Source organism: Coloeus monedula (genome assembly GCF_965178545.1).
Source record: "Coloeus monedula genome assembly, chromosome: 27".
Lineage (NCBI taxonomy): Eukaryota > Metazoa > Chordata > Aves > Passeriformes > Corvidae > Coloeus > Coloeus monedula.
In genome coordinates, this window is record NC_138807.1 from 1,979,799 (window position 1) to 1,991,818 (window position 12,020).

Genomic DNA, 12,020 nt, shown 5'->3' on the forward strand with positions numbered 1-12,020 from the left:
CCTGGTGAGGTCTCCGAGCTGGTGGCGAGGCTGCAGAGCAGCCAGCGTGCTGAAGGACTCTACCTGAGCCACTGCCACTCCTCTGGCTGGATGTGATAGAGGATGCAGGAGCCCAAAGCAGAGAGCAGAGACGCCCCAAGGCAGGGAAGGGGTCAGACTGTCCCTGCCTGGGGCTGAGCACTCGCTCCTTCCCTGCACGGGGCTGAGCACTCACTCCTTCCCTGCACAGCCTGCAGGTGAGTGCAGGATAAGGTGCCTCCCTCTGCTTTAGGAGCATGAGGATGCCCCGAGGCCACAGGGACAGGAGCCAGCAGGAGGGTGGCAGGGACCCTTCCCCCTGGGGCAGTAGCAGGAGCCCAGGCTGTGTGAGACCACACCAGGCTCCAGGGTGGGCAGGGGCTGGGGGGGTCTGTGCCGCAGGGTGACCCCAGGCCAAACCGGGCCAAGCCCAGTGCCCCCCAGCCCAAACACCCCTGGCCTGGGGACAGAGAAAGTGAAGGGAGAGACCTGTTCAAAGAGCACCTTGTTCTGTTCCGGGAGGGTTTCAGCTCCTTCTTCTCCTCTTCGGAGTTATCTGCCACCGACGTGTTCTCTTCATCCTCCTTCTCTTCCCTCTTTATCTCGCTCGTTCCTGAGGAGACGCTGCTCCGCCCCAGCCCCCCGGACAAGCCTGCAGAGAGAGCAGAGCCACACCCAGGGTTTGAGGGGCCTGACCTACACAGCAGGCTGGGGGGTCCCCAGGCCCTGCTCCTGCACTGGCATCCCGAACTCATCCTGCATTGTTGCTCCACACTCAGGGAAGATGGAGGGGTGCTGGCTCTGCCCTGCTGACACTCCCTGTTCTCCCCCTTACTTCCCGGACCCTCCAACACAGGAACCCAACCTACACAGCAGAGCACTGTGAACTGTGCACCCACACCTGGCAGGGGGACAGGAAAATACAGGTCAGACATGTAGGGTTAGATGGAATACTGGGAAGGAATTGTTCCCTGGGAGGGTGGGCAGGCCCTGGCACAAGGTGCCCAGAGCAGCTGGGGCTGCCCCTGGATCCCTGGCAGTGCCCAAGGCCAGGTTGGACAGGGCTTGGAGCAGCCTGGGCTAGTGGAAGGTGTCCCTGCCCATTGGCAGGGGTGGCACTGGATGGGCTTTGAGGTCCCTTCCAAGCCAGACCATTCTAGGACTCTGTGAAACCTCTGGAAAAGGCTCCAAGTAGAAACTGCCCCGTGAATGCTGCAAGGAAGCACCAGCCTTGCAGAGACATCCATCTCCTCTGGGCTGCTGCTGCACAGGGCTGGACCCAAACCCCACAGGTGATCCCCACGCCTCCCAGCAGGTGACCCTTGGCACAGGTAACCCCTGGCACAGGTGAGCCCCATCCTGCACCCGTGCAGAGCTGCCTTACCACTGTAGGTGTCCTGCTGCCTGCTGAGGTCAGGGAGGGAGCTGGGCTGTGATGGAAGTGTCACATGGTTGTGGAGCAAGCTGGGGTTGCTGGACAACCCATCTTCGGGGTGGCCTCCTCCCACCTGCAGCACAATGAGCAGAGCTGTGTCATGGCCAGCGGGCAATGGGGACAGTCAGCCCAGCACAGCCACCCAGGGACACCCCGGGGCTCCACGGACCGGGCTGAGGCACAGCTCCCCTCACGCTGCCACACCTGGGGCTTGGGAATGAGGGAGGGAAGAGCCAGCCTGCTCCAGCACAGCTCCCCAGGGACCGTGGTGGGGGCACTGCAGCTCCCTGCTCTGAACAGGAGCTGGACCTGGCCCAGAGTCCCTGTCAGTGCTGTGCCCCCCGAGGAACAGCCCCTCTGTAAGGCAGCACACCGGAGAGGACACGTGTCCTGTCTCCACTGAGCACCACTCTTTCTGCCACCTCCCAAGTGCCACCAGAGCAAGGGACATCCCAGCAACATAAACTTGGCTCCAAAGGGGCTGAAAGCAAAGGGTGAGGGCCCCTTCTGAGCCCACGGCCCCAAGGCTTTGCTACACAGGCTGGGGAGTGACAGGATAGAGCCAGCCCTGCTGGCTCCCCAGCTGGCAGCAGCCTACAGAGGACACACATCTCATTCCCAGGTCAGGAGCAGAATCCAGGGAGCCTGGAAGGGGATCACAACTGGTTCTCTGGAGACTGGAGATGTGTCACTGTTTGCTGCGGCAGGCAAGCAGCTCTGCCAAAAATGTGCTGCTGTGGTCACCAGCCTCTAGACAAGAGGGGACCCAGGTGACCCAGCACAGGACGCCAGCATCCACATGCTCAGGGAACCCTGGATCCATCACATTCCCTTGGAGCTGGAATGAGCCCTCACACACCAGCACTCCCCACATGCACAGAGGGACACGGTGCCTGCCCAAACCGTTCAGAGCAGGGAATTCCTGGTGACACCTGGCACTCTTGTACCCACTGAATCCCTCTTCTCCTCCCTGCATATCCCAGGGATGCCTTGAAGTTGTTTTGAGGGATTTCCAGTCATGTTGCAGGGAAAGAAGAGCAGCTCTCTCACCACCTCTGCCTGCCTTGAGAAGGGGCACAAACAAGGGAAGTGCACACGGAGCTTGTGCCAGGGGTGCACTCAGTGTCCCCAGAGCAGCTGTGGCTGTCCCATCCCTGGCAGTGCCCAAGGCCAGGCTGGATGGGGCTTGGAGCCACCTGGTCCAGTGGGAGGTGTCCCTGCCCAGGCAGGGGGTGGCACTGGATGAGCTTTGAGGTCCCTTCCAACCCGAACCACTCTGGGATTCCATGACTCAACTCTCCCTGCAGGAACATGGGGAGTGACTTCTGTGTATGTCACCCACGCAACGCTGCCAACACCTGACCCAAGCTGGACCACACTGAGCTATTCCTGCACCAAAGGCAACGTCCCCCTGAATGCCAGGGCACCCCGCACGTGACACGTGTCCCCAGCGTGTCCCTGCCAGCTGCCACAGTGCTCCCACACTCACCAGACTCGGGTGCCTGTTCCCCAGGGCCATGACCGAGGCGGGGAAGGCCTGGCCCAGGCTGCCCACGGCGGCACTGTGGGGTGGTGCTGAGCCCAGCAGCCCGTGCATGTCCCCGTGGTTGCTGGGCATGGCAGAGGTCTGGCCCACGGCGTGGTTCCTCAGCACGTGGATGGCTTCGTCCAACCTGTCTTCCATTTTGTTTTGCTGGAAGGGCAGGACAGAGACAGGTCTGTGTTAACTGCCCCATCCCTGGAAGTGTCCAGGGTTGGAGGGGGCTTGGAGCAGCCTGGTCTAGTAGGAGGTGTCCCTGCCCATGGCAGGGGGTGGAGCTGGATGAGCTTTAAGATCCCTTCCAACCCAAACCATTCCATGATTCCAATCCAATTCCATGACTGCAATCCCATAAAGCCAGCAGCCTCCTGCTGCCCTGCACTGCAGAGTGGCTGGTGCCAGTCCTGGACTCAGGTGCCACAGGGCAGGGATGGAGAGAAATAACCCCCCCAGTCAGTGCCATCACCTAAAGGCATGAGGGGCCACACGAGTGGAACTGCTCAGGGCAGGGAGGCAGAAACCTGACAGGAATCCCTTTGGCTGGGCCAGAGCCCGGGATGGGCCTAGGCTGGGGCCAGGGGGAGGGTGCCAGGCTGCTGGGGGACTCCAGGCCAGGGAGGCAGCACCAGGCTCTGCTCAGCTGCTGCCACCCCAATATCCACCCCTGACCAACCAGCTGATCCCAGGCGTTCAGGGGAGAGGATGTCACCCAAAAACCCTTCACCGCCAGGCCCTGAGGGATGAGAGAGAAAAGGAGAAGCTGGAATTTTTGGTGCCACTCACCAAAGTGTGGAGGCTCCCTTCGTAGCTGGGAGATAAGGCACCCGCTCCACTCGCCCGCGGCCACTGCGACGAGCCTGGGGACAAACGCAGGCTTGGGGACCGGCCACGGCCATGGCGGCCACTAGATGGGGCTGGCAGCTGGGGCACCGCAGCGGCCACCGCGCCACGCACGGCACTGCTCGGGCCACACCAGCACCACACGGGGCTGCACGGGCCACTGTGGCACCACATGGCACTGCACGGGCCACCACGGCGCTGCACGGGCCACTGTGGCACTGCATGGCACTACATGGATCACCGTGGCACCGCATGGGCCACTGCAGCACCTCACGGGCCACCACAGCACCGCATGGGCCACCATGGCACTGCATGGGCCACTGTGGCACCACAGGCTCTGCATGGGCCACTACAGCCCCATACCATTCCCCGTGGCAGTACAGAGGCCACCACGGCACTGCTTGACAGCTCATGGGCCACCACAGCACTGCATGGGCCACCAGAGGGCTGTGTGGCACCGCATGGACACTGTGGTACTGCGTGGCACCGCATGGACACTGTGGCACCACATGGACACTGTGGCACTGCGTGGCACTGCGGGCTCTGCTCTGGCTCAGCCCTTCACACCTCGGGAGGTGTCAGATGTCCCCGGTCTCAGTGACTCGCTGTGACCTCGGGGCCAGGTTATGCTGCACCCCAGGCACAGGGGGCCTGGGCACCAGCTCTGCTGGGCACAGCGGGACCTGAGCTGCCCGAGGGGACCAGGAATGGGCTTTCAGCATGTGCTGAACATGGGTTTGAACCACTTGGCGGCTTCCCAGTTCCCGCTGTGCTTCTCCCATGGGAGGCAAATCCAGCCACAGCCTCTCCAAGATGGGGCACTCAGGGACAGGGTCAGGAAGGGCAAGAGAAGGTCCTGGGGTTGCTGCCAGCCCTGGGCTGAGGACTTGGGCCTGACCTGGGGAATTCACTGCCTGGGAGCTCCCCAAAGCAAACCCGGCCCCCCCTTACCCTTTTCATTGTCACTCACCTGCGAGGCCCTGTGGGGACCCGACCGGGGTGGAGGGGTTGGAGGAGAAGTTATTGCTAGAGTGGTCGGGGGAGTAAATCTGCAGAGACAGAAGGGGGATGGTCAGCAGTGCCACCCTGAGCTAGCTGTCCCCTCCCAGTGGCACCCACCACCCACTGGGACCCCGCTGGCATCTCCCTCCCCAAACCCACAGCCAGCACAAAGGCCGAGCCCAGTTCCCCCCAGTTCCCCCAATAACCCCGGGGCCTCTCTCTGTCCCCACTGTCACCACCCCTGTGTGCAGCCTCTGCCCTTCAGGTCCCCTCTCAGGAGGAAGCAGGAGCTGTCAGGAATTGTTGCAGGGTGCACTGCCAGCACCCCTGTGCCACCGTGCAAAGATCACTGAACAGGACAGAGGCAACTCTCTGGTAACCCAGTGAGACCAGTGCCCTCCAGTCTGAACCAGCACATGCAGGGCAAGGACTACTGGGACCTGCAAGTCCTGCCACGAGGTCTCTGTAGGGTGGTCTTGGCAGAGCAGCACCAGGCTGGGAGGGCACGAAGCTGGAAATGGGGCTGCAGGGCCACCACAGCCTGCACTGCCTCAGATTCCCCGTCAGTGCCTCAGTTTCCCCATCCACCAAAAGGCACCAGGACTGAGCTGGCAGCACACAGAGAGGGGAAAACCCTCCCTCAGAGGCTGCCCTGGATTTGGGGTGCATTCACAGCATGTGTCCATATTCCCTGCTGGGTAGAGGGTCCCTGCAGCAGCAGGACCGGGAGCGGGTCAGGACCACCCCAAGCTCTTACCGAGGCCAGAGCCTTCCCAAGCGCGTCTCCGGAGCTCCCAGCTGTGGTTCCTCTGTTACCTGCCAAGAGAGGACACAGATGTCACTGCCAAGGCCCCAGACCCCAGAGGACACAGTACCCTACAAGACCTTCTCTGGAGTCACCTGCTCTGGGGTGGAAGTTTTCTGCTTTTAGTGCTTTGCTTGAAAATTCAATGTTTGTCCAGCTCGGAGCAGCTGGGGCATGGGGCACCTTCTCTTGGCAGCCTTCAGGGGGCTGCAGGGACATCTCTCCAAGCTCTGGGCTGGAGGTGTAGTGCCAACAACAGCAATCAGACATCTCTGCTGCAGTACAGCCATCGCCATGGGGCATCTCAGACCCCCCCAAACACCAACGGATGATCCCGGAGGTCTCTTCCAACCTTAATGATACTTTCATTCTATGAATCCCAAACTTGCTTCTCCATAGAAAAACAAGGGTTTTTCTACAAATCTGTGTTGGGATCCTCATTTCCTGGGGAGCACGAGCTATTTCAGTAGCAGGTTCTGTATTTTTGTAACAGGTTCAGCAGGGTCAGAGATTAAAGCACTCGGGGTTAACGTGGTATCGAACACAGCACGAACATTCCCGTTCTGGATCCGGGGGAGCAGCTTCACACAGGTACAAATCCTTCCACAACTCATCTAAGCCACAGCACCTCCAGGAGATAAGGCCAGAGCTCCTGGGCTCCTCCCAGACCCACCCCACGAGGTGTAAACCCCCAGACCAGCACCCGGGTGCTCCAGCAGCAAGAACCTCGCTGTGCCTCTTCCCCGGGCAGGGACTGCAGGCACAGGAGACACACAAGGGACCAAAGGTGTCCGGGTGCACCGGATGCCTCAGGCACCAGGTTTGCACAAGCTTTGGCTCTCCAGGTGAGCTGTGCCCGGCCGTGGAGCCAGGGGGTCACTCTGGTGACTGGCCATACCCATCATGTTGTCGGTGCCGCTGATCGGGGGCGTGTGACTGGACACTCCGTACGCCGTGGAGGCTGAGGAGAAGCCGGACACGGAGGGGAGTCCGCCGTTCACCTCTCCTGAATGCAGCTGGTAGTTCTGGCAGGGAGGGGGAGAGCGGTGAGAGGGGCCCTGGGAAAGCTGTGGGGCTTTGGCAGCCAGGGCAGGACCCAGGTGCCAGGGGAGGAGGTGCCAGAGCCATGGGACACGTTACCATGCGTTCATGCTGATGTAAACTGTTGAAGCCACTGGACTGCGGGAGCGGGGATGAGGAGCTGCCCAGCATGGCACCGTAACTCGACTGGCTCATGGCACCTGGGGAACTCCACAGGTCAGGCGAGTTGTGGAGTCCGTCTGCAAAGAACCCAGAGCTGAGTGGGGCAGGGACACCAGCAGGCAGCCCCCAGCCCCCGGGGGGACACAAATCAGCCCTGGCTGAGGGGCTGGGACTGTCCCCAGCATGTCCTGCCTGTGCTGAGCATCACCCACTGAGCAAATCAGGACAAACTCTCTGGGACAGGGACAGGAGCCCAGGGAACGGCTGGAGCTGGGTCAGGGCTGGCCATGGAGCTCAGGGAAAGGTTCTTCCCCCCGAGGCTGCTGGGCACTGCCCAGGCTCCCCAGGGAATGGGCCCGGCCCCGAGGCTGCCAGAGCTGCAGGAGCGTTTGGACAGCGCTCTCAGGGATGCCCAGGCTGGGGTTGTTGGGGTGTCTGTGCAGGGCCAGGGGCTGCACTGATCATCCCTGAGGGTCCCTTCCAGCTCAGGAAATTCCAGGATTCCATGATTTTGGGACTGCAGTGTCTCTCACACACTCCTGCCCTGAGCCCCCTCCATATTGCAATCCCTCCCATGGCCCATAACGGGCAAAGCTGCCCCTGCTCTGAGGAATAACTCACCTGTCATATAAAAGGCTCCAGGATACACAGTGCTGGGAGGTTTCGAGGGAGTATATCCAGCTGGATCCCTGCTGTAGTCATCACCTGAGTTGGATGGATACACCTGTGGGGCAGGAAAGGGGTTGAAGAGAAGGGCTTGGTGACTCCACGGCCCCACATCCTCACCATGGCTGCCCCCAACCCTGCACAGCTTAAACTTCAAACCTCAAACTTCAGCAGTGTTTGACCACCTCTCCCACCACAACAGAGCAGTAAGTGCTTCACTCAACTGACCTTTCAAGGGCCTGGAGGGACAGGAGCCAGGGAATGGCTTCCCAGTGCCAGAGGGCAGGGCTGGATGGGATCTTGGGCAGGAACTGTTCCCTGGGAGGGTGGGTAGGCCCTGGCACAGGGTGCCCAGAGCAGCTGGGGCTGCCCCTGGATCCCTGGCAGTGCCCAAGGCCAGGCTGGACATTGGGGCTGGGAGCAGCCTGGGACAGTGGGAGGTGTCCCTGCCCATGTCAGGGATGGCACTGGAGGGGCTTTAAGGTCCCTTCCACCCCAAACCATCTGATGAGCCCAGGAGCTTTGCTGTTATTCATCCCACAGCAGATCTGGGGGGGAACTGGAGCAGCTCAGCCGAAGTCTTTAAAGGGCACAGCCCTACATGGAGCAGGGCACAGGGGACAGGGGACAGAGGAGAGGGCACAGGGCACAGGGGGCAGAGGAGAGGGCACAGAGGACAGGGCAGAGGGCACAGAGGACAGGGCAGAGGGCACAGGGCTCCTCTGTGTTCCTGTCACCCTCCGTGGTCCCCAGAACCTGCCCGGCTCCAGCAGAAGTTTCGACTCCGCTCCAGTTCCGTTTTCCATGGTTATAACTTGTTCTGGGTAACCACAAAAGCCACCACTGCTGCAGTGACCCCACACCAGGGGGACGGGCTGGGCGGGGGCAGCGGGCACCTCAGGACCCCCCTGTGCCAACCCTGCCCTGTACCAGGCTCCCGAGCACAGCCCCTGCTCCAAGCCCACAGGGAAACCAGGCTGAAGGGAAACTGAGGCATGGGGGGGCTGAGCAGCCCCTCACAGGCATTGTCACAGGGGAGGGGATGACTCTCAGACAGCCCTCGGACAGCTCCTGGGACAAATTTCTGCAGCACTGCTCAGCTCTGTGATTTAACAGAACATTAAGCAGAAGAAAAAGCTTTTCCTTCCCTTCTAAATTAACCAAACCCATCCTAGAAAGCCCTGACCGAAAATCAGCTTCTGCCAGGACAAAAACAGACTTTTCTTTTTTTAAAGCAGAAATTCAACACGCAAAGAAACCGAAACGGCATTCAAAGAAACTGAAATAGCGCTCAGAATGATGTGAGAACTTTTGTCACAGCTTATTTTCATCCCCTTTGATTCATTCTGAAACCGATAATCATTTTTTTTAAATCCAGCTGAAAGCAGAGGTGGGGCAGGGGCTGGGCTCTGCCTGGCACACACGATTCTCTTTGGGAAGGAAACTTGCCTGAGTTTCTTTTTCCCCACAGCCAGCTGCTCCCTTCCAGCCCTGGTCCTCACCAGCAAAAAGGGGCAAAATTGATGGTGGGAAATAAAAGTCAGAATCAGAGAATCCTTAAGGTTGGAAGAGACCTTTAAGATCAAGTCCAACATCAAAGCAGCAGCACCACCACGGTCACCACTAACCCCTGTCCTCAAGTGCCACATCCACACGTTTTTAGAACAATTCCAGGATGGTGACTCCACCATGGCCCTGGGCAGCTGCTGCCAGGCTTCTTCTTGTTTAAAAACACTACCCCAAAGCCCCCCCAGAAATCCAACAAGGGACAACGGAGCTGGGAAGGGGCTGGAGTGGCTGAGGGAGCTGGGAAAGGGGCTCAGCCTGGAGCAAAGGAGGCTCAGGGGGGACCTTGTGGCTCTGCACAAGTCCCTGACAGGAGGGGGCAGCCGGGGGGGTCGGGCTCTGCTCCCAGGGAACAGGGACAGGAGGAGAGGGAATGGCCTCAGGCTGGGCCAGGGGAGGTTTGGGCTGGATATTGGGAAAATTTCTTCATGGAAAGGGTTGTCAGGCACTGGAAGGGGCTGCCCAGGCCAGTGGTGGAGTCACCATCCCTGGAAGTGTTCAAACAATGTGTGAATGTGGCACGTGGGGACGTGGGTCAGTGGTGGCCTTGGCAGTGCTGGGGAACAGTTGGACTCTGTGACCTTTAGAGGGCTTTTCCAACCTTAATGACTCTGTGATTCTACAGGGAGCTTGTAAAATAAAGACAAAAAAAAAAAAAAAAGAGAGAGAGGGGGAAGGGCAAATCCTGACACACTGGCAGCTGCCCTTTGTGCCTCGCTCTAAAAAGAGAATTCCAGGCCCTGGTCCAGGCTGCTGCCGGGTGCTGTGGGCAGAGGGAGCCACGCGTGGGCTGGGGGGGGGATGGGGGAGGCAGCGGAGAACGGGAATCCAGCAAATTGACTTTTCCTATAATTTGATTAAATAGCGGGAGCCGGGACAGGGAATGGAGTGCAGCACGTCTGAGAGCCCCGCGCCATCTGGCAGGGGCTGGCTCGGGGCCAGGCGCCCGGCAGCTGCACCAACAGCCAAGCCAGGAACCCACCGAGAAAACAAGGGGGGTAAAATCGCAGCGATGGAGGGACCAGGGGTGCAAAGCAGAGCGGGGGGGGGTGGGAGTTCACCTTGCCGTGTATCCACCCTGCTCCACCACCCCCGCAACATCTCCTGCTGGATCCTGCGGGCCAAGTTTCACCACAATCCTGGCCCTGACCCCTGCTGATTTTCCCTTTTGCTGCCCAGCGCAGGGGAGGCTGTGAAAAGCCAGCTCCATCCTTCTCTGCACGGAGCCGTGTGCGGGGCCGGGCCGGGCGCTGCAGGCAGCTGGAAGTGAGGGCCAGGCCCGTTCCCCAGCCCGGCCCCAGCCCGGCCCCAGCCCTCACGCCGCCGCCGGCCTCGGGGACCTCCAGGTGAGGTCATTTCCTCCGCTTAAAATCTGCCAGCGCGGCCGGCGAGAGCCGCTCCAACAGCCCCAGCGCTGGGATTCGCAGCGCTTTGTGGTCTTGGGTTGTTTTCTCCTCCCTGTTTTTCTTCCTTAAATGCAGGAGCTGGGGTGGGACTTTGGGCAGACTGAGGCTAAACAGAGCAGTGACCAGACTGGGAATGCGCAGCCTGAAACAGCTCCCAGGCACTGAACTCACTGTGGCAACAAAACCTTGCAGGAACCGACTTGCACAAAATCCCTGCCTGGGTTCCTCTGGCACCGACGCCGATGTGGGGCCACGTCCAGCCCTGGATCCTGTGCCCAGACACAGCAGCCCACGGCCAGGAGCTCCAGAGCTGCAGGAAGGCTCCCAGGGGCTCCATGCCCTGAGGGCAGGCCCAACCCAGCACCTGCTGAGTAGAATTGTGGAATGGTTTGCGTTCAGAGGGACCTCAAAGCCCATCCAGTGCCACCCCTGCCATGGCAGGAACACCTTCCACTGTCCCAGAGTGCTCCAGTCTTGTCCAACCTGGCCTTGGGCACTGCCAGGGATCCAGGGGCAGCCCCAGCTGCTCTGGGCACCCTGTGCCAGGGCCTGCCCACCCTCCCAGGGAACAATTCCTGCCCAAGATCCCATCCAGCCCTGCCCTCTGGCACTGGGAAGCCATTCCCTGGCTCCTGGCCCTCCAGGCCTTGTCCCCAGTCCCTCTGCAGCTCTCCTGGAGCCCCTTTAGGCCCTGCAAGGGGCTCGGAGCTCTCCCTGGAGCCTTCTCCTCTCCAGGTGAGCACCCCCAGCTCTCCCAGCCTGGCTCCAGAGCAGAGGAGCTCCAGCCCTTGGAGCATCTCTGTGGTCTCCTCGGGACAAAAGCCCTGAGCCCAAAGGCCCTGGGTTCCCAGCGCAGGCACCTCTGTGCCTGTCCCTGCCTGGCATCGCTGCTCACAGCCCCTGCACCCCCTCATGCTGCTGGTGCCTCTCGGTGCCTTTGGCATCACTCCCTGCTCACCCACCCACCCTCAGCTCCTGCAGCCGCTGACCTCGGCGAGTTTTCAAAGCAGCTCGGGAATTACAGATTAAAGCACTTCATTTTAATAAGATGCTGATTAACCTATTTATTTTGCACGGGGTCCAGCGATAACACGGGACGGGCTCCTGCATGGGCGAGTCAGACAAGAAAGAGCCTTTGATCCGCTGCCTTTGAGGCCACTCCTTCTGCTTCACACTTCTCCTGCCGCCTCGGCACGGATCTGTCTCCCCAGGTGTGGAAGTTCAAAAACAAACCAGGAAGCCGGAGCTCCCAGCACAGGGAGGGTGAGGGAAAGAGGCAGAACCAGCCCGTGCTCTGGAAATTGGAGCTCTGGCATCAAGGGGCAGCCGAGGCAACAGCCAGGGCAAAGAGGGAGATTTAGGTTGGATGTTGGGGAAAAAAATCCTCCCTGTGAGGGTGGGCAGGCCCTGGCACAGGGTGCCCAGAGCAGCTGGGGCTGCCCCTGGATCCCTGGCAGTGTCCAAGGCCAGGCTGGACATTGGGGCTTGGAGCAACCTGGGACAGTGGGAGGTGTCCCTGCCCATGGCAGGGGTGGCACT

The 12,020-nt window shown here is 60.6% G+C and overlaps 1 protein-coding gene across 8 annotated transcripts in view; it reads right to left on the bottom strand.

Moving 5' to 3' along the window:
* TCF3 (transcription factor 3) overlaps window positions 1-12,020 on the bottom strand; it is an 82,999-nt gene that overhangs the window by 11,939 nt on the left and 59,040 nt on the right. For 5 of the 8 annotated variants that reach the window (XM_082297962.1, XM_082297968.1, XM_082297961.1 and 2 more), the window contains 9 exons: window positions 7,465-7,567; window positions 6,781-6,920; window positions 6,539-6,665; window positions 5,593-5,651; window positions 4,804-4,882; window positions 3,777-3,850; window positions 2,943-3,146; window positions 1,403-1,526; window positions 508-670 (listed from right to left, as the gene is read on the bottom strand). In XM_082297962.1, the coding sequence (XP_082154088.1) occupies window positions 508-670; window positions 1,403-1,526; window positions 2,943-3,146; window positions 3,777-3,850; window positions 4,804-4,882; window positions 5,593-5,651; window positions 6,539-6,665; window positions 6,781-6,920; window positions 7,465-7,567 (1,073 nt within the window). The remainder of the gene's footprint in view (window positions 1-507; window positions 671-1,402; window positions 1,527-2,942; window positions 3,147-3,776; window positions 3,851-4,803; window positions 4,883-5,592; window positions 5,652-6,538; window positions 6,666-6,780; window positions 6,921-7,464; window positions 7,568-12,020) is intronic. The other 3 variants (XM_082297965.1, XM_082297964.1, XM_082297963.1) reach the window with 1 other exon arrangement.